General features: G+C 40.3%; 1 protein-coding gene across 3 annotated transcripts in view; it reads right to left on the reverse strand.

Moving 5' to 3' along the window:
* Hpse2 (heparanase 2 (inactive)) overlaps positions 1 to 27,474 on the reverse strand; it is a 569,072-nt gene that overhangs the window by 220,381 nt on the left and 321,217 nt on the right. The window contains exon 4 of one of the 3 annotated variants that reach the window (XM_021151789.1): positions 701 to 874. The exons of the other annotated variants lie outside the window; for them this stretch is intronic. Coding sequence (XP_021007448.1) covers positions 701 to 874 — 174 coding nt within the window. The remainder of the gene's footprint in view (positions 1 to 700; positions 875 to 27,474) is intronic. 3 annotated transcript variants of the gene reach the window in all.

Consider the following 27,474-nt stretch of genomic DNA (forward strand, 5'->3'; position numbering starts at 1 on the left):
CTCTCTCTCTCTCTCTCTCTCTCTCTCTCTCTCTCTCTCTCTCTGTGTGTGTGTCTAGCATTTCCACCATATCTGGAAGTAAGTGTCCAGAGTGACCTATGTGATATGAATGAACTGAATCCACTGTCCCTAACTCCTTTGGTCGTATACCATATTGACATTAGTGTTGGCTAATTTTATGTCAACTTGACAAAGAAAATTATCTGAGAGGAGGGAAACTGAATTGAGAAAATGCCTCCAAAGATCATACTGTAGGCAGACTTTTAAGGAATATTATTCGTCACTGATGGAGTGAGGCCCAGTCCATTGTGGGTGAGGCCACTCCTGAGCTGGTGGTACCTGGATTCTGTAAGAAAGCAGGCTGAGCAAGCCACGAGGAGCAAATAAGTAAGCAGCACCCCTCCGTGGCCTCTGCATCAGCTCCTGTCCCCAGGTTTCCTGCCCTACTTGATTTGCTCAGTGGAGTATGATTTGGGATGTGCAAGACAAATAAATCACTTCTTCCCATGTTTCCTTTGGTAATGGTATTTCATCACAGTAAGAGAAACCTTAATTGAGACAGCAGGCAACTCAGTAGCCAAGCATCTCCAATGCTTTCTGGGCCAGGGCCCTAAAGAGAATCACTGACTGAGATTATATTCCAAGCCAACTTCTTTTCCCTTTATTTTATCAATTCATAGGAAATGACATCCTTACTTACCATTACCCAGTTCCCAAGAAATGTTGTACTTTTTGCTGGCACTGTACTTCAACAGGCTCAGGGCACTAGAACTGTTCCAGGAGTTATTGGGATTACGACGCAGTGCATTTAGAGCAAATATCAGGTGGAGTCCAGAGCAATCAGCAAAGTTATAAAGTTTGTCTAGAGACCTGGCTGGGAAGAAGCAGAGAAAGGCTTATAACTTTCAAATCTTAACAAAAGGAAACGATTAGCTTCTACAGAAAGCCTTTCCTGCTAGTAAGGAACTGCATACCCAGACAAGCTTCTGCAAGAGACCGTTACCTTCTGATGTGGGATGCATTTGGAGGTGCCTTGGGGGAAACAGCATTCAGAATTTAAGACAAAGCTTGCAAATTGAAAACCAAGCCTAGCTCACAGGGCATTCTACTTGTTAAACAACAGGTAGAATGGATGATGTTTAAAAAAGGAAGATTTCCCAAATTATTTGGCTTTCTAGCTTTTTGAAAAAGCAGAAAAGCAAAGTCTGTATTTGTGTTTGACTGGCAGTAAACATGGCAAGGTGTAAGGCCACAGAAGACTAGTTGATTAGCCTGAGAAACTGCACACAGCATTTCCTTCTGGTCCACATTTCTAGTGTTTTTAAGAATGGGTATTCTATTAACCATTTTGGGCTTATGTTCATTATTAGCTTAAACACGGAAAACAGTGACTTGATAGCAAATGTCTCCTATCTACCACATTCCTTTATGTTTACTTCAGCCCCCCGCCCCCTTGTCTGGCTCCCGTGTGCATTCCCATTCATTAGCACAATGTCCATTTCCTTCTAGATTCTCTCCATCCTGCCAATCATCTTCCCTGTATTACTGCCATCAATTTCTCTCACTCTTGTAAGGCTAAATCAGCTTTTAAAACCAGAAAGTATGCTATAAGACTGTGTCTTCTAGATGTGACAGGGAAGCTACCCACTAAATCTTAATAATATGGCTGCTAAAACAGGAAGGGAATGGTGACAAGAGCAGGTGGCATGCCAATGTGGATGGACAAAGGTTTATAGGGCCCTTCTCCCACAGGAAAAACTATAAGCCCTGGGTCAGGACTGCCAAGAGAGGAAAATTTGTCTTCCCCAGGAATGAGCCCCTAAAATAGGCTATCCAACTGCATGTTGACCCCCCAAAAATATATACACAAGCGGTATTAAATGGACCCAGTGGGTTGCATTTATATTATGTCTAACAAGTAGAATTTTTAAAAAAGAGACCTTGAATTTGAAAGTGAACCTGGAAGTGACATGGGGTGGGGGAGGGCAGGTAGGGTTGGAGGAAGGGGATGGAACGGGAAATGGTATGATTATATTTTAATCAAAAAGTTAAGGAAGGAATAGAAAAAAAAAAGAAATCCAAAATTTTTGATGTAGTTGTAAAGAACAGGGAGACCTGCCCTTGCACCCAGCACAGCCACAACCATGTTCACTGTGACACTGGAACTCCTGAGAGGACTTCCAGGCCCACTCAGGTGCTCAGGCAGATATAAGAAAGGCTGACAGGAAACTTTAAAAGAAAAAAAAAAAACTTCAGAAGTTTTCAGTTCTAACTTGAGGTTTTTTTTTTTGTTGTTGTTTTGTTTTCTTTTCTTTTTTTCTTCAGCATCCCATTGTGGGGCAGGTGAAACTCTACAAAATAATAGGCTAAGAAAATGGCCAGATTAAGCATATTTTAATGAAAAACCATCATTGTGTATACAAGACCATTGGCAATAATTATCAGATTGCACCTACAACTGAATAATTCCACTATTACGCCTTGCTTTAGACAAAATGATTTTACCAAGAGGCCCGCTAACACCTGAAAATCACCACAGGTGACTTCCAGTAGCTTGGCTATCAAAGGGTCAGAAGCGCTCCATCGTGAACCCCATTAATACATGTGCCACAGAAGGTTAGTGATGTTGACAGAAAAATATTTGTTCATCCAAAAGCCTTACAATCGTTCAGCTACCCAACAACACGTGCTTGTATTTACAAGTGTTAGTTTTATTCATATTATTTATTTCATTCATAGTTTTATTCAGGCAGCTTCCTGAAGCTGCCATAAAATAAAGTTATAATAGAAGGTATCAAAATTTAATATAAATGGGTGATAGTCACTTCAAATAGACAGACTGCCTTTCCTTCACCTTTCTCTGGAATGTATTATGTGCACATCACAGTGTTTATGTATATTAGGTAAATACACATCAAACACAAAACACTTCAACCTGAGATTTCATGGTAAGGAAAGATAATCTGCAAAAAGATCAGTTCAAGATAAAGAACCATTAAGTAGTGATTTCGAGTTTTTAAATAAGGTAAAAGTTGAGAATTAGAATGTTAAAAGTTTAAGAAAAATGTCATTCAGGACAATTTTAATTCTGGCTTCTTTCATGAAGCCCTTCAAGCCTAGCACTGTATTTTACTGTATCGTTCAAATGAGCTAATCATCCCGCACACATTCATTTATGCCTTAGGCATCTTGCAGAGGTCTTACAAACCAAATAGTTTATAGTATATAAAAGTGCATATAGTGAAATGAAAGTATAAAAATGGAAGAAGCCAAAGAGATGTGTACAATAATTACTGCTAACTTAAGAAATCCACTCTAAAGGGTATTAGAGAAATACGTGTATTTGAGTGCAGAGAATTTAGTAGATGCCTAACAAACATAAATCTTCCTGGGAATATTTCCCCCTGAGATCCATCCAAATAAGTAGATACTTAAAGCTGACTTTCTAGTCTCTCTTCCTGAATGTATCAGTGGCTCAGTGTGTCCTGCGTTTCCCAAGAATAGAATTCTAAGGAGCACCGCCCCATTGTACAGGTCAGTGAAGAGGTAGTGGAATGAGAGAAAGATGTAAGGAAGCATCAACCAAGAGGCCTGGAGACCTTTTATGCGATGCCGAGAGCCAGAGCTCTGAAAGCTCTTGAGACTTCTGTGTCTACACACAGTACACAGTGGCAGAGCTGGGGGTGGGGTGGGGAGAGCAAGAACAAAACAAAGCAAAATAAAACAAACAACAACAAAACCAAACAAATGAAGCATGGAAGTTCACTGTTTAAAAACCACAAAGAAGAGCATTGCAAAGCAGTGGTGTGCAGTGCTGCTGTTAAACACAAAGAGCAACAGAAGAGGAAACGGTGGAGGTGGGGGAGGGCCACCGAGCTCATCAGGCGTTGAGACTGAGTGTGAATGGAAAACTCAAAGAATATGTAGACAGAGAGCAAAGACTAGACTCAACTTACTTAATCAAGTTCTGTGGTAATAACAGAACTGATGCTCACAGTCAGCTATTGGATGGATCACAGGGCCCCCAATGGAGGAGCTAGAGAAAGTAACCAAGGAGCTAAAGGGATCGGCAACCCTATAGGTGGAACAACAATATGAACTAACCAGTACCCCCCGGAGCTCGTGTCTCGAGCTGCATATGAATCAGAAGATGGCCTAGTTGGCAATCAGTGGACCAGTGGAAAGAGAGGCCCATTGGTTGTGCAAACTTTAACTGCCTCAGTACAGGGGAATGCCAGGGCCAAGAAGTGGGAGTGGGTGGGTGGGGGAGTGAGTGGTGGAGCAGGTGGGGGACTTTTGGGATAGCATTGGAAATGTAAATGAAATAAATACCTAATTAAAAATTATTATAAAAAAGAGAAAAACAAATCAGAAGTATAAGAAGTTTATTTTCTTAAATTCAAGATGATATAAAACCTCTTTTTGTCAAAACACCATTTCTCCAGTCTCACTGAAGTACTGGGGATGAAGAGATCAATCTCCATGAATGCAAACCGAGATGAAAGTCACTGATGATTTCTCTGACGTTTCTTAGGATTCCACATTTAAGACAAACCAGGCAAAAACCAGTTCAACAAACAGTCAAAACAAAATGGGACACACACTTATTTACAAGTGTTTGTTGAGCACCAACTACACTATGTTCTAGGAAACCATCCTCTCATTTTCTCTCTAGATAGGAACAAAGCAGGCAACAGCCCTTGCTCTCTTCAATTCGCACTCGGCATGGCTGCTGAGAAGTAACAGAGTGGGAGAGGCCAGGAGCAGCTCCAGCTGGTTATGTCACTCTAGTCAGGAGTGAGAAAGCCACAATGGAGTAGAGATGTGAGAAAGGTGAGTGCATCAAGTCAAGTGGGTAAATACAGAAGGAATTCAACGCAGAAGCCACAGGAAGGGCAGAGCACAGGACTTGCCAGGCATGACCAACATGGGGAAGGGGCAAGGGTCAGTGTGGCTATTCCAGGATGAGTAAGAGAATTATGAGATGAGGTTACAGAGGACCAGGACCAGGTAACAAAGGGCCTTACTGGCTATTGTAAAATCTTTGGCTTTCACCCAGGATGCCTTTGGAAACACTAGAGTCTCTTGAACACAGCTCAACTCAAATTTTAAAAACACTAATGTTTGCCAATGGCTTGAGTTTGGAAGGCCAGCACCCAGCCAAAACACTGGGCAAGAATATACCCATAACCCCAGCACCAAGGAGATAGAGATGAGAAAATTCCTAGGGCTACTGGCCAGCCAGTCTAGCTAAATTGGTGAGTTCTAGGTTCAGTGAAATATATGTCTTAAAATAAAAGGTGGAGATCAATTTAGGAAGATGTATCATTGGACCTCTAGCATCTGCATACAGATAAAGAGACACACACAGAGACATATACATAGATGCACATATAGACAGACAGAGAGAGAGAGAGAGAGAGAGAGAGAGAGAGAGAGAGAGAATACAGACACACACAGAGACAGACAGACAGACAGACAGACAGACAGACACACACACACACACACACACACCCCAAACCACATCATTGATGTGAACTGAAAGAGAGTGCTATGGGTTAAAAGAATAAGCACATGCTTATACTTGGCCCATAGAGTTTTAAGATCCTGGAGGTTGATGAAATCTGTGCTCTGTTAGAACTTCCCACCCTTCTTTGATAAACTACATTTCTCATGTCCCCAAATCATTACAGGCTTGTTGACTCTGTCTGGTATGTCCTTTCTCTTCATTTCTTCACTCTTCATAGCAAGATCAATGGTTTCCTGTGTGGGAATTTCTGACTTGCCAAGTAGAGACATTGCATCTCTGTTCTGTCTTGGCTCTTTATCTGTTTCTATTATAGCAATTAGCTAATCAGGCTTATTGTTCAACTCTGTCTTTCTCTCTCAAGGCAGACTGGAACATTTGTTCTACCCTTTTAGCATCAATTCAGTATCTGGTGCATAATAAACCTTAATAAATGCCTGACTTAGCCGGTGTTATTTTGAACCTGTCAATGCCGTTCACTATTTGTGCCCCAGCTATCCAACCTCAGCTATCACGGTTCCCTGTTCATTTCCTATTGCTGCATACTGTGAAATGCATTCAAAAATAGACTCATTGTTTTAAGTTTCAATCAAGAGGGAACAATGCCACTGAGCCCTAGGTAGTCATCTGACAGAGACTTTAAAGGGAGAAAAAGCAAGAACATGAGAAAAATGTGAACGAAAACTCAGAGCAAGGCACACTGAACAGACTCTGCCTATTGACATTCAGAGACGTACATCAGTTAAACTTGAAACCATTTGGCTTGGTAAGTACAACCAACAGGGGGTATTTAATTGTAGCAATTAAGAGTCTGAAAATTGCCTAGGAGAACATAGCCATTTTGAAAGGGTGAAGATAGGTTTAAACTGAGAGCTTAATGTCTCCAGGTTAGTCAGGGCAATGAAACCTTAACTAGGATATAAAGAACTCAGCATAAACGCCTGCATTTAACCAAGGCTGTTGGAGGAGAATGAGATTTTGGAACTGTCTGCGAATAAAAAATGACAGCACTATCAGAAGACTCGGGGCTAGAGAGTAATTGTCGCATCAATCATTTTAACTAGATTAAAGGGAACACTGAGTGCCTGTGAGTACAGAGGGTCTTCTGGATCCCATTAGGAACATCTCGATGATGACAGGACGGAGTCACAGGAGACCTTGACGTTAGTGAAGAGGCCAATACTGCTGTTAGGAAATGTGCTCCTAAAACAAGTTTCCAACGTGTCAAGAGTCATTCTAGAGAATAATTTGGAATATCTATTAAAAATGTAAATATTTCAAACATACATATTTATATAAATACATACATACATGTCTAGACATCTCTCTACATGTTATTTAATATACATACATATAAATTTCTAATATGTATACAATAGTAAGAATTATTCTAGAAACAATAGATTTCTAGCATAAATGAAGATTCCTAACACCAAGATCTTGGTTTGTAATTACCATTTCCCAACAAAACATGCGTAGGGCTTCTTGGAGAAATGGCTGCTAGGGTAGCCTAGAGATCGTGTAAGATGTACCTAGAAGAGTTTGTGGTGGCAGAATTTAAGGAAGTGATTAAGCATGATGGAGGGACATAAAGAGAGCTCATGGCAGCCAACCGGAAGAAATCCTTCCTTTCAGGCCCAAAGCTGAGAGAATTTTAACAAAATAAAAAGTGTTATATGTGGGAGCACGATTTTGTCATGACAGAGAGCTTGGGCCACAATTCCTGCCTCACATCCATCCACACATCATCTAGAAACACTGCTTTTGAGACTGAGTATGAATGTCACAGCATGGGGCCCTCTGCTTTTTCCAGCTACTTTGCCTCATGTAGTGTGTGGATCTTTTCTACTGCCTACATGGTCTGCTGCTCATTGAGGCTCTTTCTACCAAAGGAGTTAACCTTAGTAATATCTAAGGAAAACTCCATCGCTTGACAGGAGCCACCCCTCTTGTGGTCAGAGTAGCCACATACATAATGGACCTCATACATACTCTGTTGTGTGCACAGATGCCAGAGCCATTAGACTATCCCCAACCATCTGTATCCCTGGGCACAGTGGGTCACTGCTATGGCACACATGGGTCTATACTCTTAAAGTGTAACCAAAGTAACTATGGGTGGAGGACACGATGCTGTTCACCAATATATCCACTAAACAACTTCTATACCTAAAACTTGGAACAATGGTGAGGGTGGGGGGCCTGCAGAAAGACTGTGAGAGCCAGAGGACCAGGGAGTTGCTGTGAGACTGTGTCTCCTAGAAGTGACAAGGAAGCTAAACCCAGGATACTTCAGTAATAGAATCTGGACAATGACAACACAAACAGTCATGCTATCAGGGAGCAGAGAAGTTGCATGGGACCCCTCCCTTAGACAAAGGAAATGATGTAGTTATATCTTAATTATAATTTAAAACTTTAAAATATAAGTCATAGCATGGTGGAGTCTCACTTCTAGGCATAACAATGCGATCCTATGTATATATGTGTACATGTATGTATGTAGCCTTGCAAATATGCAGGACTCAGAACCTCTCCCCAGATACTGAACTGGCCTGATGTCTTTCTTCCCCATCAACTCTCCACTGCCACCAATCAGTCTCTGGCACATCCAACCCTATCTTGATCTATCCTGCTTCGGAAAACTAAATGATTACAAATGAGAGTCAAAATGGTTCAAGAAGTCAGGTAGTGAGAGGGGTGGGAGTCTGGAAATGGCAGGCATAGCAACCAGGAGACAAGAGGAAGGCCGTCTTGAATTGGGTAAGTGGCATGCACTGAAAATTCCTGATAGAAGGTGACAGTTAATTCACTAGCTGAAGATTTGGTGGTGGTGATTTGAGAAAACACCCATCTGGGCAGAAGGGGTAAAGTTTTAATTATTCAGGGATTGAAAATGTCTACAAAGAGAACAGTTTTAGGTTATACAAAGCTGAGTTGAGATGCTGAATCAAAGCAGTAAGCTGAGTGCAGTAAATAGCGAACTAAGAACACATGGTAAGAGAATAAACGCAGCTAAAGGGAAGTGTGGAGAGCTGGATACCTACAGGTCTTCAGAGGAGCTTGAATGTTGAATCAAGTCTGCTGCTACACTGCCAAGAGTTTGTTAGAACCACCCAAAACTCTAAAATATGGGCTAGGGGCATCTGGTTGGATGTTTCAGGTATTTGAAGTAAATGCCTCATTGAACACCAAATGTTTCTGGGTGGCTTCCTAGTAAGAGGTACTACCCACATGGTGTTAGAAAGCGCTGAGGGCGGTCCTCCCACTCAAGGCAATAGACAATCCTGTAGCGGTTGTCCCCACTACTGTCCTTGCCAATGGTTAAATAACTACAATAGAATCAGGATAGCTCAGCCTAACCCAAGTAAATAAATAAAAATAGTATGCAGCCAAAGAGTTGTGAGAATTACCAGGAGGAGCCAAGGATGTTCTCCTGGAACTATTTTAAAGGAATTTGACGAAGAAACTGAATTTTAGGTCACTTTTCTTGGATATAAGATTTAATGTCCTGACAAAAATCATTGGAGATGGGACAAAATTAATGATACTGTCATGTTTAGAAGCCTAGGAAGAGTTATGACCACAGTGAGCAAACTAGAAGTATCCTAGTTGTACTAACTGATCATAGAGGGAGGTCTGAGGGGCTGAGAGAAGTGCCCAAGTTCAAATGGACATAAAAAGGCCAGAAGACACTCTGAGGATTATGGGACAGAGAAAATCTAAAGCAGTTACATGTGTACACCTGTAACCTAATGCTTGACACAAACATCTTAAATGGAGGATTTTTAAATTTTTATTTTGGGTCATGATTACAGAGATTTCAATCCACAGTCCTAGACTCAATTAATGTAAGGCAGGAGGTAATGGTAGGAGCTTGTGAAAAGGAAACTGTTTACTTCATGGTGACCAAAGGAGAAGGGATCAGAGACTATCAAAGTCACACTCGTTGAGATTTATTGTCTCTACTCAGGTCTTACCTTGTAAAGTTCCCACAATCTCCCTAAACAGTGGGACAAGCTGAAGACAAAGTGTTTAATGCATAAGCCAGTGAGCGATATCCCACATTCCAACCTCAGTTGCCACTATTCACCAAGGCTGGTATGGACAGGCTGCTGAGAGGAACATCCAACTACTAACTAAAACTGACAATGATGACTGGTACCTACAGGCAAACTTTGGTGTTATCAACACCCATGAAGATGATTTGGGAAGGGGGCAGGCAAGCTGGCAGCTCCAGGGGCTGATGCTTAAAGCCAAGTGATTAGCAAGATCAGAGGGACACCAGCTGAGCTTGATGGTCAGAGACTTGTGGAAAGAGCAAAACATGACATCCCTAGAAGCAAATATTTGGACAGAAATATGGGTCTGTATCATTAAAGGCCACACTTCCCAAAAGAAACAAAAACCAAAATGGATCAGTGGGAATTGGAGGACAGTTGCCCTAATGAAATGTTTTGATCATTTGATAGTTCCTGGTGCAGAACAGATTTTCAGATAGCAAACCTTTTAACTGAAGAAATGGTTAGGTCATTAGGATGAAACTGTAGGATTATATACTATTTTAATTCTCCTTCCCCAGAAGGGTCTATGGCCATCTACTCAAGCTACTAAATTGAGGAAAAGAGACTACGCAGACACTGAGAGGGATGTTTAAACAGTGTGGGCTGTGATACTGGGAAAAGTGAAGTATAACCATGATGCTCGTTTCAGAGTACAGCAATATAGAGTATGCAACAAAAGGGTTCCAGAACCATGCCTAATTAAAGTTAGATGTCTACCATTTGTTGGCTAATTTGACTCACTGTAAGAATGGGTATGGAAAAGAGGTGCTTCATGCCTTGAACATGGCCACAAAATATCTATCATCCACAGTCAAATTCTAGAGAGAAAATGTCATTGGTAATGTTGCCTATGAGACTTCTTGTTGAAAACTGAAATTCTGAACAGTGTTCAGTTGTGTGTTGTTTTTTCCTATGGGCACAATCACTGGATATTTTGGAGCAGATCCCAAGAGCTCTAAATGAGAGGCAAAATAATTCAACATTAGTGCTCTGATCGTCTTTTACTAGTTCTCTTTGGCAAGGCTAATGTTTGAGAGAAATGTTTTTATCTGCTCCACATGTCCAGCAGTGATTGTGATTGGGGAAAGCAGAGGCTAGCGAGCCACAGCTATTAGAACAATCACTACCACAAAAACCAACCAACCAACCAAACAACCCCCCCCCCCCAAATCACAGTATGTAGAAAGGATCAGGCCAGTCCTGCTCTGGCCTCTTGGCACATGTATGTGTTTGCCGGAGTTGCACATATGGGAGAAAGCTCCCACGCCAGCTATCTACACAATTAGATCAGAACTGTGGTGATGACTCAGGGTCCCAACTCATCCCAACCCCCTTTCACAGCTAATTGCATCCTCTTTTCTTTTGCTCATCATGGTGCTGGTGGGTGAGGCATTAGGCTGGCCAGGGAAAGCAGCAGGGCAGATGCTGCAAGTTTAAGTGAAATCAGGTGTTGCCTTCCCCAAAGTGAGATCTGGAAAATGTCAGCTGTTAAGTAATAGATATTGGCAGCCAAACACTCAGCCTTTTCCACTGGGTTCAGTCTTGCTTCTCCCTACCAGAAATACTTGGGCTTTCCCCCTTTCTCACATTGCCTGATCTTTTTATCTCTTTAGAGTTCATCGAATAAGAATTTCCATTTTGTAGATTTTCATTTAACATGATTCTAAACATGTTAGAAATTGGAGGGTTGGGGATAAAGGAATTTGCAAAGGCCCCGACACTCTCTAGCACTGATGATGTCCAAAGCTTCCACCTGCGGAGACAGTACAAAGAATCTTTTGAGGAGTGAGGAGAACAACTGAATCCTGACAATTTTCAGAAACACAGCACCAAAAATTGCTAAAGTAAAATTATCCCACAGAGTTGAGAGAACATCTCAACTTTCATTGTCTTCTGCTAAGTCCATCTGGAGCTGCTCCACTGCAGAATTGCAATCCAGATTGTAGAATCATACACATGTACATGCACAGCTGATTTATGATCATCTCTATTGTGTTTGGTTGATCTGCATAACATGCCTCCACACACTCTAGGACTGAACCAAATAACAGCGTGGGCAGGTCTGGCAGTCCCATCTTCAGCCATGTGCTCACTTGCTCCTCTCTTTGTCTTCCTCTTTTGGTCTCCTTGACCCATACTTTCTTTTCCATCCTCTCTTGCTCTCCGCACTGAATAGCCAAGTCCACTCTGCTGGCTGTGCTCAGTGGCATTTCTCTGGACTCTTCCTCACATCTATAACAGCCTCCCCTCAACCATGCCTTGGAATGGCCATGTTCTTACTTTATATTTATGCAGTGATGGCATTCTACACTTAATCAGTGATGGCATCGAGGTTACTAAAAAAATACCCTATTAATAGGAAGTTCATTTAGTATTTAACAAAATAAATGTAGGTAGCTAAGAAAGGAAACGTGGTAAATTGATGAAATCTAGTCTTTCAGCTTTTCTCAAAGTTTCAATTTCAGAATAAAAATTTATGGAGGAAGGAAAAAAGGAAGAAGGGAGGGAAAGAGAGAATGGAAGGAAGTGAAGGATGAAGTGAGGAAAACAGGACTGAAAGGAGGGGAGGGAATGAGAGAGAGAGAGAGAGAGAGAGATTGATTTACTAAGCTGAAAATTTCCCCAGTAGATTGACTATGAAATCTATATGATAAAATAAGAGAATTTCTTGAAGATTAAAAAAATAGAAAACCTAGACATATACAAAATTCTACATACTTATTACATACACAAACTTAATCAAGAAGAATTAAATATATCTAATACAGTTGAAGCCATGATAGTCTTCCAACAAAGAAAACTCAAGGATTGGAAAACTTGTACTTATGAATTCCAGCTATATCTTTAAAGAAGTTTCAGTGACCCTAATGCTTCCTCCTTGAGGACTCGCTTTCATGGTACCAGAAGGTGCCATGAAAATTTCCACAGTAGAGAGGCAACCAACACTCCTACCTAACATGAGGTGAGAGCCTTAGGGTACAGTATTGGCACACATATCTTGGAGGCAACCAACAGCTCTCTAACTGAACTTAAGACCCATTCAACACAGGGGAAGCTCTATCTGGTACTAAAATCAAGCTCATTAGTAAGTGTTACTGAAGCCACGGATATTGAAGAAGAATTTACAAACCACCTCTTAACTAAACTACCATAATCCACAATAACAATCTAAACGTTTGTTCTTATATATACAGGTAAGTGTAGAGTCCACCCCTCATCAAAGAAACTTTGTAAAAGATGGATACCACAACAGAAAATCACAACCAATCAAAAGGCAGATGTGTGGAGCTCTGGTCCCCATGGATACAAAACACTTCTGCACCTAAAGCTCAGGGAACATTGTGGATCAGGGAATTTGCTGTCAGACTGTGTCTCCAGTAATGTCAGAGGCTACACCTATAGAGTCTCACCAACATGACAGGCCATCACACGGCTTGAATAAGGATGACACCAATTGAAATGCCAAAGTGGGTGGGAAAATACCATGAGGTCTCAACCCCACACAAAGAACTTCAGGCAATCAAGAAATGCTGAGAGCAAGGAAACAGTCTTCCCTGGAAAAGAGCTCACCACTTGGTCACTTAACAACAAAGAGTCAGCCCTCAAAACATATATACAACTAACACTGTACAGGTCATATTTAGGGATATACATGTATAGACATACATGCATAACATCAAAAAAAAAAACCAGTCATGAAATTGAAAGAGAACAAGGAGGAGTATACAAGAACGTTTAGAAGGAAGAAAAGAAAAAACATAAATTATATTATAATCTCAAAAATAAAGAGAAGTAAAAAAGTATTTAACTGTGCCATAGATGTATGTGCTGTACTTTTATTTATTTTCCTTTCCACTCACCCTCTCTAATCCTCCTTTCTCTAGAACTGAAGTCCCCCTTCTCAACAAGTCCTCTTCCTCACTTCCTTATGTCTGTGTGTGGCCCATTGAGATTTATTAAGGTTGCCTGTATGAACATAGGTAAGATCTTATGCACTGGGGCCTGGAAAACTTAGCAGCAATCTGGTTTTTTACAAAAATGCTAAAAGCACACAAATGATGTTGGGAAAACGAGAGATCTACATGTAGACTTCCTAAATAGAATCCAGTTAATTAGGAAACAACGCTGAAAACTGATACATAGGGTCTCATCACTTCTTAAAAGCTTCTACACAGCAAAGGGAACTATGGATCCCTGAAGAGGCAGCCGGCAGAAGAGAAGAAACTCCCCTCCAGCTACACAGCCAACACAGGCTTACTTCCTAGAACTTACAAAGAACTCAAAACCAACAAAGCAAACAAACAATCTAATCAACAAATAGAGGTTGGAACTCAACAGAGTTTTTAAATTAATTAATTAAAAGAGAAAAAAAGAATAGAAATAACCAATAAATATTTTTAAAAGTAACCAGCATCCTAACCCACCATGGGACGTAAATGAAAGCTCCCTGCAATTCCGTCTCTTTGCAGTCAGAATGACTATTATCCAGAAAGCAAATGACAACACCTGCTGGCAAGCGTGATGGGGAAGGGGAAGGGAAAACCTAGTTCACCACCGTGGGTGAGGGTAAACTAGCACAGCCACCATGGAGATCAGTGTGCATACCCCATCCCCAGAAGACCGTTATGGGAGCAACCAGCCACTTTCTGATTGGCCCTAGGGTCCATTCCATGAGATAGAACCCATACTTGGCACTGTTAAAGGGCCAAGGACCTCTGGGTACATGATTCCTAGGCCCCAGAGTAGAGCACAATACTATTACCTTGCTATATGGACATAGGATTAAGAGGACTCCTAATGATTTATTTTTATACTCATAGATACTCATACATCCCTCAAGCCTCATCCGAGAAGCTTCTCCTTGCACATTGCAATTAACACCTGACGCAGTCAAATGTGGAGAATTAAAGACTGTGGAGTGCTCAGCCCCAAAAGTTACAAGAACATCATACCCTTCAACCCAGGGCTCTATGACTTGAGAAAGACTGTAGGAATTGCAGAACCTGAGGTGGCATAAATATTAAGTGAGTATTTTCCAGAAACCACAGGGCAGTTATCCACTTAACTCACAGTGATTGTGACAGCATACACTAAATTTGCACAGGTTTAAGGCAGAAAAAATCCAGTGCATAGAATTGTGAAGAACATGTAGAAGGAAGTAAAAGGACAAGAATCAGGATGAAGAATCAGGATGACAATGATTGTTAGGGGGCAAAGTTGCCACAATAACAAAAGGGTATGACATCAGATTTTTTTTTTAAATTAGATATTTTCTTTATATACATTTCAAATGCTATCCCGAAAGTTCTCTATACCCTCCCCCCAACTCTGCTCCCCTACCCACCCACTCCCACTTCTTGGCCCTGGCGTTCCCCTATACTGGGGCATATAATCTTCGCAAGACCAAGGGGCCTCTCTTTCCAGTGATGGCCGACTAGGCCATCTTCTGCTACATATGCAGCTAGAGACATGAGCTCCAGGGGTAGTGGTTAGTTCATATTGTTGTTCCACCTATAGGGTTGCAGATCCCTTCAGCTCCTTGGGTGCTTTCTCTTGCTCCTCCATTGGGGGCCCTGTGTTCCATCCTATAGATGACTGTGAGCATCCACTTCTGTATTTGCCAGGCACTTGTATAGCCTCACTCGAGATAACTATATCAGGGTCCTTTCAGCAAAATCTTGCTGGCATATGCAATAGTGTCTGGGTTTGGTGGCTGATTATGGGATGGATTCCCCGGGTGGGGTAGTCTCTGGATGGTTCATCCTTTCGTCTTAGCTCCAAACTTAGGACATCAGATCTTGAGAAATGAGTAAGATAGATACAGGGGACTTTAGAACAGTTCTGTATGACTCTGACATTCTGAGTTTAAAACAAAAGCTTTAAAAAAGAGAGGCTTCAATCAGAAGGACAGCGGGACAAGCCAACCACAGATAAAATAGGTGGGTTCTGGGGGTACCCAATCAGATGTGGTGGGACATGTCTGGCCACACGGTGGCGCTCACAGCCCCTCTTTTCCTGAACTTCTGTCAAACATTGACCAAGGTTTTACTGTACTAGAACCGATCTTATGTCCCACCGCCTGCACACAGCGCTGCTTTTCTTTTAGGGCATGGAATCTAAGGATGTTGAAATTCACTGGGGGTCAGGGTGGGCTCGAGGATTTGGAGGAAGGAACAGAGGTGATGCTTTTACAGAGTCTCAGCATAAAAGCTAAACAAAGGATTTGACCATTGGTTAATGGCCAAGGGACTTCAAAGGTTGGAAACGGGTCAGAGAGGAAGCTAAGATTGCCTGCTGTCGAGGACTGAGCATGCGCTGGAAAGTTTGCTTTTATTTAGTAGTAAATATAGGTCCCTCACACACCTGCCAGAAGAGAAAGGGAAAGCAGGTGGGCTTTTCCTATGAGCAGCCATTTCTAAAGGAGGCTTTCTTTAACTTAGCTACCTTTCAAATATTTAAACAATCATTTGTTGAATGGTAACTGTTTCACAGAAAAATTAGCTTTATGAAGCAAATAGAACTATGAGGCAGGAAAGACAACTCAGCATGCAAGGCCACTGGCCGCTCTCCAAGGCGGCCCCGGTTTGGTTCCTAGCACTCACATGGCGGCTCACAACCATCTATACCTCCCAGGTCCACAGGATCCTCCTCCTTTCCTCCACAGGCACGGGAAGGCACTCAGTGTACGTACGTATACATGCAGGCAAGACACTCATAAAGTAAAACCAAACCTTTAGTTAGCAAATACAACTGCACTCCAGATATACTTCTACTTAACTAAGCATCTTTTAGTTTCTCAGTAGTAGAGAACGTACTTATTTTTCACATGTCACATCTGTGTTTCACGCAGTAATATCCACTGATATTTGGTTAACGTGCAGCTAGATAGAAATGAACGTAAACCAAAGTTCCCTGGTGTCTGGTTTCATGTTCCTTTGGCTGAATCCTTTGGACTTGTTAAAGGTTAAAGGTTAAAAAAGAAAATTCTGTGCCCATTTTTGAGGGGTATGGGGTATGCGGGTAATTATTAAAAAAATAGAACCTCAATAGACAATTCAAAATAATTTCCCTTTTAACTGATAATTTTTTTTTTTTAAGATTTATTTATTCATTATATGTAAGTACATTGTAGCTGTCTTCAGACACTCCAGAAGAGGGCGCCAGATCTCGTTACGGATGGTTGTGAGCCACCATGTGGTTGCTGGGATTTGAACTCTGGACCTTCGGAAGAGCAGTCGGGTGCTCTTACCCACTGAGCTATCTCACCAGCCCCGATAAATTTTTTTTATTTGTTTGTCTCCTTAAATCGTTAAGGTGAAAATAATATGATCATCTTCCATAAGGAGAATTCTTTTTATTCCTTTTCGGTATAAACAAGAGGGAATGAAGACCACTTTAGCTTTGTTCCTCCCATAGCTTCCCCATCCCCAATTACACAAAAGGAAGCGAAGAGCTTCTATAGACACATCACCAGTAACTCCATACAGACCAAACCAAAGAGACCGGCAAGCTTGTTTTGTGGCTAGGCCTCCATGGGAAACAGCCTTCATATTGAGTTGGAAAGAATAAAGGGCATGTTTGAACTCACAAGTGCCTGAAAACATCATGTCTGCAAAGTGTGGTTGGCATTTTTATGCATTTTAAAGAGTCTAATGAAGCCCAGCTCCATCCAGATTCCTACAAAAGCTGAGGAATGGAAAGGGTTACCGCCACCCAGGGGTCAGAGTGTGGTTACTGCTCCAGCCAGTTGTACAAAGGAGACCTGTCATTTATAGATAGCTCCAAAGTCTTGCATTAGCGGGAACACTATGAAGACTGGCCCTTGCCCAAAGAATTTACTCTAAAAGACATTTAATATGGAGTAAATACAGCCTCAAAGAGAACAGCTTTGAAGGAGAGCTTTGAAAGGTCGGAAGAAGAAGAAATGAGGAATGTTGTTACTTAGTGCCTTTATTAAACAAATGCTTGCCTTAGCTCTTCTCCAGCACATCTCAAAATGTGGTAAAGTAATAATGACATGCCTACTTCACAGACAAAAACCAAGTTGGAATGTGAAATTTTTCATTAGGATGAGCCCTCAGGCCTCGGGTTGTTTCAAAGCATGTGAATGCCCCATTCCCACCAGCCTGAAGATGCCTCTTCTCTCGTGCACATATCTACTGCCCCTCGAATGGTCCAGGCTCTGTCGTGCACACATCTTCTGCTCCTTGAATGGTCTGGGCCCTCTCGTGCACATATCTATTGCTCCTTGAATGGTCCAGGCTCTCTGGTGCACATATCTACTGCTCCTCGATGGTCCAGGCTCTCTTGTGCAATATCTACTGTTCTTTGAATGGTCCGGGCTTATTTGGCTTTCAGATGGTCTTCTGTAATTGTGAAGCAGCTAAGCTTGGAAACTTTCTCTCTAATCCTTATGCTTCAGTCCTTTGCTCAAAGTAGGAAGGAACAGGTCGCTGTTTCAATTTATAGACAGAACTTCAGATATTTGCTTTCTTGGTATCGTAGCCATTTTCTATTACATTAATGATGTGACAGAAAAATAAACTTTAAAAAAGTTATCTATGACATCACTTTCTTCAATTGACTGGTCTTTCTATATGCAAATGAATTAATCTATTTTTAATTTTTAGCTGTCACTGAGAACCTTCTATGTGCCAAGTATTTGTTTTTAATTAGGTGTTTTCTTCATTTACATTTCAAATGCTATCCCAAAAGTCCCCCATACCCACCCACTCCCCTACCCACCCATTCCCACTTCTTGTGCCAAGTATTTTTATAGATAGCGAGTTTAAACTCACTCTCATGAATCTACACTCCATGTGGGTAGGACTGGAACACTGGGGAGTCAGAGAGGCACTGGGCAATAACTAAGCAAGATAAATTCAGATAATGATAAGTCTCATGAAGAGGAGAAAACAGGTTATTGTGACTGAGAACTCCTTTTGTTTGATTAGTCAGATTGCTGTCTTGGGGTGAGGTGTTGAAGTGTCATATTTGAGTTCAGCCCAATAATGACAAATAGTCAGCCAAGAACAGATCTGGAAAGAGAATGCTCTAAGAGAAAAATAGCAAGTACACTAGTTTTGAGGCAACACAAGCTTGGAAAGTTTAAGGAACAGAAAACAGGCCAGCATTGATGAACCCTAATGAAAGGGAATGGGAGGTGGAGCATGAGTTCTCAGAATCCCAGAGTCAGGCCAAGGCTGCAGAGGCAGGAAGAAGGCACAAAGGGCAGATCTCAATGATGAGTGTTTTTGAGGTTGCTAGCCTTTCTAAATTCCTAGTTTCTTTTCCTGTTTCTTTTCTCTTTATTTCTTTATTACAGTTTCATATATTGTACAATTAATAAAATTCAGGAAATTCACTAATAAAACTGTAGAATGGGCATCAAAATTAGATACTAATATTAAAATATTTTATATATTATATAGATATTTTATAAATTTTTGGATATAAAGTCTCATTATACAATCATTAACAGGCCAAGAAATCAATATGGAGACTAGCCTGGCCTCAAACTCCCAAGATCTGCCTGCTTCTGTCATCCAAGTGCTAGGATGAAAGGCACAGTCTACCATGCCCACAGCCTCTCCTAAATTTTAGGTCCCCAAAATGTCTTTTAAAGAAATTGTAGTAATCAAATCCAAGATCACACACTGCATTCAATTCTTGCAACTCACTCTAGTTTAGTGTCTTTTCATCTAAAATTATTTTCACCCTCTTTTTATGACATTGATATCTAAGCCTTCCTTTTAATATCGCCTTCATATTAGATTTGTCTGGTGTTTTCTCAAGATTACATCTGTTTATGCAAGTTTTTAAAATATACTTTTAAGTGCAGCACATTAGGAACTACTTAGTTTTATAATAAGTATAAGTATGATATGAGAGAGTGAGATTTTACATACTTCACAGGAAGAAATCAATATATGTAAATGCTTTAGAAGATAGAAAGATTATGTTAACTTGGCCTGCAGAAAGGTAAGGCCAGTTAAATAGACTTACAGGATTGCTTTCCTTACTAGTTCAATACTTGAATATAGATAGCCACAGGGGAAAACCAATTCAAGCCACAGGTAAAAAAAAAAAAAAAAAAAAAAAAAAAAAAAAAAAAAGGAATATGGGAATATTCATGATAGGGGTGAATGTCAAAAGCTTTAAACAAAAACAACTTATCTTAAACATACATCCACAATGATAAGTAAAATATGTTACACATCTAGGTAAATGAGTAAGTCTCTTTTACTTGGAAGCTGAGGTTACTCTAGATGCCCAGCGCCAACTCCGGGGGAGGATAGTTTCTTTTATCATAAATACTAACTAGACGCAAATAAAGAAAGTGTGCTTCATAACTTGTCAGTAGGAAAAACGGAGAAGGAAAAGATAAAGACTATGAAGTCAGGACTGGGGAGTGGCTTAGCGAATGAAGTGCTTCCTCCACAGAGTGAAAAGCAGCTCTCATCTCCAGCACCCTAGGAAAAGAGGTGCAGTAGCTGCTTGTAATCCCAGTGTCTGTGAGGCTAGGAAGGAGTTCCCCAGGCAGACTACCCAGGACTGGAGGGCTTCAGGTTCATCAAGAGACCCTGCTTCAGTAAATGAAGTGGAGAGTAAATAGACAAGGCCACCCAACATCAACTTAGATCTCCAAAATGTTTGCACACCTACATATATACCTATGTTCACCTATATACAAAGCCACATACCCACATACCCACTAACCGCATATACACAAAAAAGAAGTCTGTATAAAAACTATAAAGAAAGAAAAGGCTAAGAATTGAGTGAGAAGTTTTGTGGCATGATTGTGAATAGCCCGTTGCATCACAAGGGTCTCTGGGTCATGGACCATGTTTATTCTCTTGCTACAGTTTCTCTGTAGTCTCTCTCTTAAAGTATGGAATCCACAAATAAAAGTGGATCTCTTCCACCTGGCACTTTGCCTCTGTACTGCGATATTAGTATCGCATCCAATCTGCGTAACTCTGTAGGTGAAGATTCAAAGCTTGTATCTAGCGCAGTTCCTTCAGTTCTAAAGAGAGGAGCATGAAGTTCATGAGTCTAACCGACTTACTAACAATGCAGTTCATAAGCAAGCAGCAGTTCAGACTAACAGCCTCAGGACAGCAGCAGAAACAGAATAAAGATGTCACAGCAAACTACCAACACCCAGGGATTCTGGGGTCAGAGCGCCAGACTTAGAGTCAGAACCTTGTATTCAGTCTCTGCCCCTTTCTTCTGTGAGGACATGGACAAGTCACTGCTGCTTTCTATAAAAGGGAAATAATAAAACCCACACCATAAAATGTTACATTTACAGTCCACAATATAAAAATGCTTTATGTAAGACATTAAAGATTGAAAGTCTTTAGAACATATTATAAGGCCGCAGGATGGCTCAGAAGGTAACAGTGCTTGTCCTACAAGCTTGAAGGCCTAAGCTGGAGCCTCAGAACTCAGTTAAGACAACAAACACATGTGGTGTTGCAGTGCTCTTATGCGGTACTGGGAGGGAGAGACGGGGTGTCATCTCCAAGCTGCAGGCCAACTATCCTGGAATACTCAGCATGGTAGGGTAGCAAGAGGTGCTGCCTCAGAAACAAGGTGGCAAGAGAATTCACTTCTGAAAGTTATACTCAGACCTCCAAACCCATGCTGTGGCAGCAGGCACCCTACCCCCACCCATACACACACATAACGAAATGTATGGATTTGAACCTATCATTATGATGGTAATCTTACATTTACTACTTGGAAAAGGATAATGGTGTCTTCAAGTAACAAGACTATTAGTGGATATTTTGTAGTATGTATGTCCATAATAATTACGTTTCAAAAATATTTTGTATGCATTTGAATTTCCTTTAAAAAGTATTAATTTTTAGACATAACTGTTGGAAATTATAAACAGGAGAGTAAATAGAATATAATGAATTTGCACAAACAAATCAACCCCAATATTTTAAAATTCTGCTATTATTATTTTTTTGTGCAAGTGGTAAAATACAAACAATGAATTTACCACCTTAATCATGTTAAGTGCAAACATGGGTGGTTTCAGGCACCTTTCACCATGTGCCTCTTCTGGTCTCATACCGTCTACATGTCTACCTCTCTCCAGCTAAGATTTGGAGGCTTTTACACACTTCTTAAAGAAATTTACTTTTGTGTTTTAATTGATTCATACCTCATCTTCTTTCTTCCAGATCTTCCCTGCCCTTAGATTCTTTATCCAAAATCTCCCAAATTATAGGACACATCTTTCTCTAAGCCTCCATCTTCTATTCATAAAAGTGAGTTTCATAGCATATCTCTGGCATGAATGCCCTGTAATGCTCTATAAAGTCATACAGTCAGACCTTGATAAAGTTCATTTTTTGTTGCTTGATATTTTGATATGGTGCCAAGAAGCTGTGCTCATTGCAAACCAAATTCCATTTCCCCAGTGTAATGGCTCTCAAGTTTATTTGGAATTTTTTTTTTCAAGAGAACAAGACTTTATTCATGTTTGGAGGCTAAGATGAGATGGCTCAGTGGTTAAGAGCACTGGTTGTTCTCCCATAGCACCTTGGTTCAATAGCACCCACATGGCAGCTCATGTTGTCCAGTTACAGGGAATCTTCATCTGGATTTAGAAAGCACGGATACATACTACACATGCATGAAAGAATGTCTATTACAGTAGTAGATAGGTATCTGTGAATGGTTCCCACAGGAGTGGAATATTTTCTTGACATTATTTCAATGTGCCTCCTGTAAGTAGTACATCAATTAATTTCCAATATTAGCAGTCTTTTTGTAGATCAATAACATAAGCTTCAGTAGTCCAACTGAGCTCCCTGACTTACTGTGGTTGTTTTCTTAAGAAAGCAGGTAACGTCATATTTGGTTTTCTTCAAGGGCAAAGTCACTAAGAAAGACAGAGGGGTGTGCGGGACCCCTGTCTGGTTCTTGTTTGCACAAGGGTCTCATCTCTGACAGGTTCTGCTCAGTCTCACTGAGCCTTTCTGGTACTAACCATGGAGATATTCTAAAGCACACTCCTCTTCCTTAGGTGTTTTCAACCTCTAATGGATAATTAAAAAAAAAAATGGTTTCAACCTACATCTCTAAGTTGGGTACTCTAACATCAATACCGCCAGTTAAGCAGTCTGATTCCAGCCATTTCTTCAGTCTTGAATGGAGAATATTCAAGACTAAACTTATCAATCCTTCAAACCCATAGTTTTCTCTCAGAAGCCACCCCTGCCCTGATCCTGTGGATTCTACTGTTGTTCCACACCCATCCGCCCTAAAGTCTGATCTCCATCTGGGGAGCTCCATGGAGTGACTCTTAGACAGCACTGCACTTGGTTTGCCTTTTTCCCCGACTTCAGTAACCCTCTGGTACTAGAAGTCAACTAATTCAACAGTTCACGCATTCAGTCAAGCGCCCTGCTGTAGCATGGAGCATTTAACTAAAATCCCTAAATTCTGGGCTCTTCTAAGAATTGAGAGTAATGTGTCCGGGCCTCCAATAAATACTTGAGTTTAAAAAAAGACATATATCTTGTGTGTGTGTGTGTGTGTGTGTGTGTGTGTGTGTGTGAGTGTGTGTGTGTGAGTGTGTGTGTGAGAGAGAGAGAGACAGAGAGAGACAGAGACTGAGAGAGAGACAGAGAGAGAGACAGAGAGAGAGAGAGAAAACCAAACCAAAACAAAGTTTTCTTTATTGGTAAAGCATGCTATTTTATAGCTAGGTCAGAATAATGCAAACATCTGAAAATCTTCAGAAAAATCACACCAACAAAAATATGAGCGCAATCTGGGCTCTCTCAAATTCAGCTCACATCCCCTAATTTTTACAATCTTTATATAAAAACTTACATTCTCATAATTATATTGAGAGCACCCTTCAAAGGTACCATAAAATCTCAGTCTTAATAGTCTCCAATTAGTGCCATAGCTACGCCGCTCTCAAGTTGTAGTTTACTAGCATAACTTAGAAGCTAGGGCTCATCTTAACTGGGAACACGTATCTTTAATGACTGGTTCCCATTAAAGCTAAGCCCCCAGCTGTACCAAGCATTCACAGTCCAGATTTTTGCTTTCTTCTTAGGTTTTCTCATGTAATCTAGTCTAGGCCAGACATTGACATTCCTCTTCAGAGAAGAGTGCAGCTGATGCTCCCGGGCTTGCTTTCAGCACTCTGGCGCTCTGGTTTAGGCAAGAAGTAGAATAAAGACACTTTTATTTTTTATACATGGATTCAGATTAGTTGCATTTGCTTAGGAAAAATCGATTTCCATCTCTGTGGCTATTCCTAAGTGGTCAGAGAGAGAATGACATTATAAGTGAAATAAAATTGTTATGAGTTGATAGTCATTTAAACCAAATGATTGATTCAATATATATATTCTTTGTTTTTTTTGCAAATCTTTACAATGTTTTCCATAGTTATTTCCTTATAATAAAGGTACTAATATTTTAATAAAATAGTTGGTAGAAATTACCAGTATTGATCAACATGATGTCATAGAAACAAGGCAACAATAAACTGGCAAGTGAGAAAGCAAGATGATAAATAATAAGTTGAGTATGGCTCAATTTGCGAGTTTAAAAAACATCCTTGTGTGTATATACAGACTCATGTACACACATACACAAAGACACACACATACAAACACACACACATATTTGTATATCCATTGATAAGCCTGGACAGAAACCCACTAAACTAGCATTTAATCCTGGAAATTAGGAAGGATAAAAGCAGTTGGTCATGGCTTATTCCATATAATAATCTTTTTAAAAATTATACAATACTATTAACTATAATTTTAGATTGACTTGGAAATTATATTCTTAAAAGAACGATGCTAAGAAATACTAACGCTCTATGCCTATACTTCAAATATACGCTATATACCAAAGACAAAGCTCCATTTCTCTGACCGATTCTCTCCAGTCAGTTCCTGTAATTAAGTGGTTTTCCTACCAGCCTTATCTGGGGCTGCCTTCTGTTACTTCCCAACAAGGTTTTACTTAGTTCTTTGATCTTTCCTGTTCTAGGCAGAACAGATGGAGGAAAACCATAAAAGATTTCTTTCCTTTTAGTTTAGCCCAAATTCATAATTTTTTGTAAAATCATGATTGAAGTTGATTTGTGTTTCTATAGTAACCAATATGTTCTAACTTTGTGTTTGGCCTAAAGACATTCCTATTACTTCCCTGCTAAGAGTTCTTGCTTCTATACTGGTTCTCACTACTGTCAAGGCCAGCTTTCCTTCCTTTCCTTTCTTTGCTACTTACCACTTGTGTGCATGCTGATCAAGTATCTCTCTCTATTGTGGTACTTGGCCTGCTGTACTGAACTGCCATTCAAAGCCTCGTCTGTAAGACTATAAGGAGGCTGCACATAGGGATGGGGACCCAGATTTTGTGGGTCTTGAAACTAATACAACATAGGGAATGTTTGCTAGGAATATAAAATTACAAATACCAAATTATGTATAAATATGTGCATTTATATAAATGAGAAGAGAAATGAGATTATTACAGATTTGGAGATTAAGATCATGTACCTTCCAAGATATCTCTAGACAATTTACCAGAAATGTTTGCAGAGAAATGCATTCTGATTACAGCTTGGCTATTTCTTTTCTCTCCTAGTACTACAGTCATAACAAGAGCCCGCATGAACAAGAGATCCTAAGTCTAAGCTTCACCAGCTCACTGTAAATCTGTTGGAATTTCACTTCTGCATTTCTAGCACTGAATACATTGCCTTGTACATGTAAGACCTCAAATGTAGCTATGATATAGGAAGTCAGGAATGGACGGTTAAATCTTTTTTCTTTTTTTCAATCAAAAATGCTCTTTATAAGACAATTGCATAGCGCAGTCCTTGCCATAATAGTTAATCTTGACTGCCAACCTGGCTCGACTGAAGATGCTCAAGGAAGCAGACCTCTGCAGTACCTGTGATGGACTAGTGGAGAAAGACTTGTTCCTGAATGTGGCAGCCACATGAAGAGGCTAAAGCCTAGATGTAGTGAAAAATATGGTGTGGTGACAAATCCCTTTACTATAGACCACTCTCTGCTTCCCATCAACCAATGCTCTCCACCTTGATGTTAAGCCTCACCTCAGGGTCACAGCTATGAAACCAGTCAGCCATGAAGCCACAGGAATTCTCAGAAGCATAGGAAAAACAAAACCTTCCTCCTTTAAGATGTGTATGTCACACTGGCAAACACTGCCCAATATGCCCACCTTCCTCTGAGTGGTCCTTGTTTCCTTCTCCTCTCTATTTTCTATGCTTCTACTTCACTGGCCTTCTCTTACTTCCTCAGGTTTGTTCCTTCTGTCCAGATCTTCTTTCCATCTACCCTGCAGCTCAATTTAAATGCTTTGTCCAGTGAAGTCGGATTTCTGTCCATCTCACCTCATCTCTACGACTTTCACATTTTTTCTCACAGAGCTCTTTACAGAGTATTTGAATGCCTGCTTTGCTTTTAGAAAGAATTTTTGTTTGGTTTGTTTTGTTTTGTTTTTCAAGACAGGGTTTCTCTGTGTAGCCCTGGCTGTTCTGAAACTCACTCGGTAGACCAGACTGGCCCCAAACTCAGAAATCTGCCTGCCTCTACCTCCTAAGTGCTGGGATTAAAGGCATGTGCCACCACTGTCCAACATAGAAAGATAATTTTATGAAATTAGGGATATACAGAGTAGACAATAAATATTTTTAGAACAAAGGAAGCAATGAATGAGGACTAATACTCTAGAAGGTACAACTTGGCATGCATTGTAGAAAATGTGATACTAGGAACAAGTATGTCAACTAGTCATACTTAGCATAATTAGCAATATTTATTGCTAATTAAATGCTAGGCTTTGCAGTAAAATCTCCACATGAAGTTAATGTTATTTGAATCTCAAGACAGCTCTATAAGCAAGTAAATGCTAGAAAAAATTTAAACAAACTTATTGATTTCTACAACAAAATAAAACAAAGCAGATAAACAACCCAAGGGACGTCGGTTGAAATTACGTCCACTCTACAGATCATTCTATTATGTTGTCAGCCTGACATGTTTTCCTCCTTCTCTTCCTTCTTTTCCTCCTCTTGCTCTTCTTCATTGAGACAGGGTCTTATGTAACTAGTCTACCTTAGGATTCACCATATAGACAACGATGACCCTCAACTTTTAAATCTCCTGCTTCCACTTCCTGAGTACTGGGAAAATAGGCACGTGCTTTCACGTATAATGTCTACAGGGTTTCTGGCTTGCTAGGAACGCTACTCTACCAACTGAGCTGCATCCCGAACCTAGGTTGGCATCGGAACCACGTGTGTTTCATAGTTTTCAGTGTTCAAGATCATACACATATTTTGAGAGAGTTATAGTTGATTATTTCATGATTTAGGATAAAATTTTAGATGTTATTTCAGAAAAAGCTTGATTAATAATTATTTGCAGTTAGGACACAGAAAAGAAATACATTTTTATATTGTTTTTATACCCCATGACCATGCTAAACTTACTCATCAAAAATAATATTAAATTTCATATGTAAATACAAAAGACTAGAGATAGCTAAGGTAATTATAAACAGTAAAAGAACCGCTGGCGGTATCACTTCACTGTAAGACCTGGTACTCGGAAACTAATGGAGGAGAAAGTAGGGAAGATGCTTAGACTTACAGACACAGAAAAGGATTTTCTAAGCAAGATCCCTGTAGCACAGGAATTAAGACCAACAATTGACAGATGAAACTAAAAATATTCTGTATAGCAAAGACACTATCATTCCAGTAAAGCAACAGCCTACAGAACAGAACGGGAAACTTTCTTTGCCAGCCTTATATATGATAGAGGGCTAGTATTTAAAATGTACACAAAA

This window comes from Mus caroli, chromosome 19, assembly GCF_900094665.2.
Source record: "Mus caroli chromosome 19, CAROLI_EIJ_v1.1, whole genome shotgun sequence".
Lineage (NCBI taxonomy): Eukaryota > Metazoa > Chordata > Mammalia > Rodentia > Muridae > Mus > Mus caroli.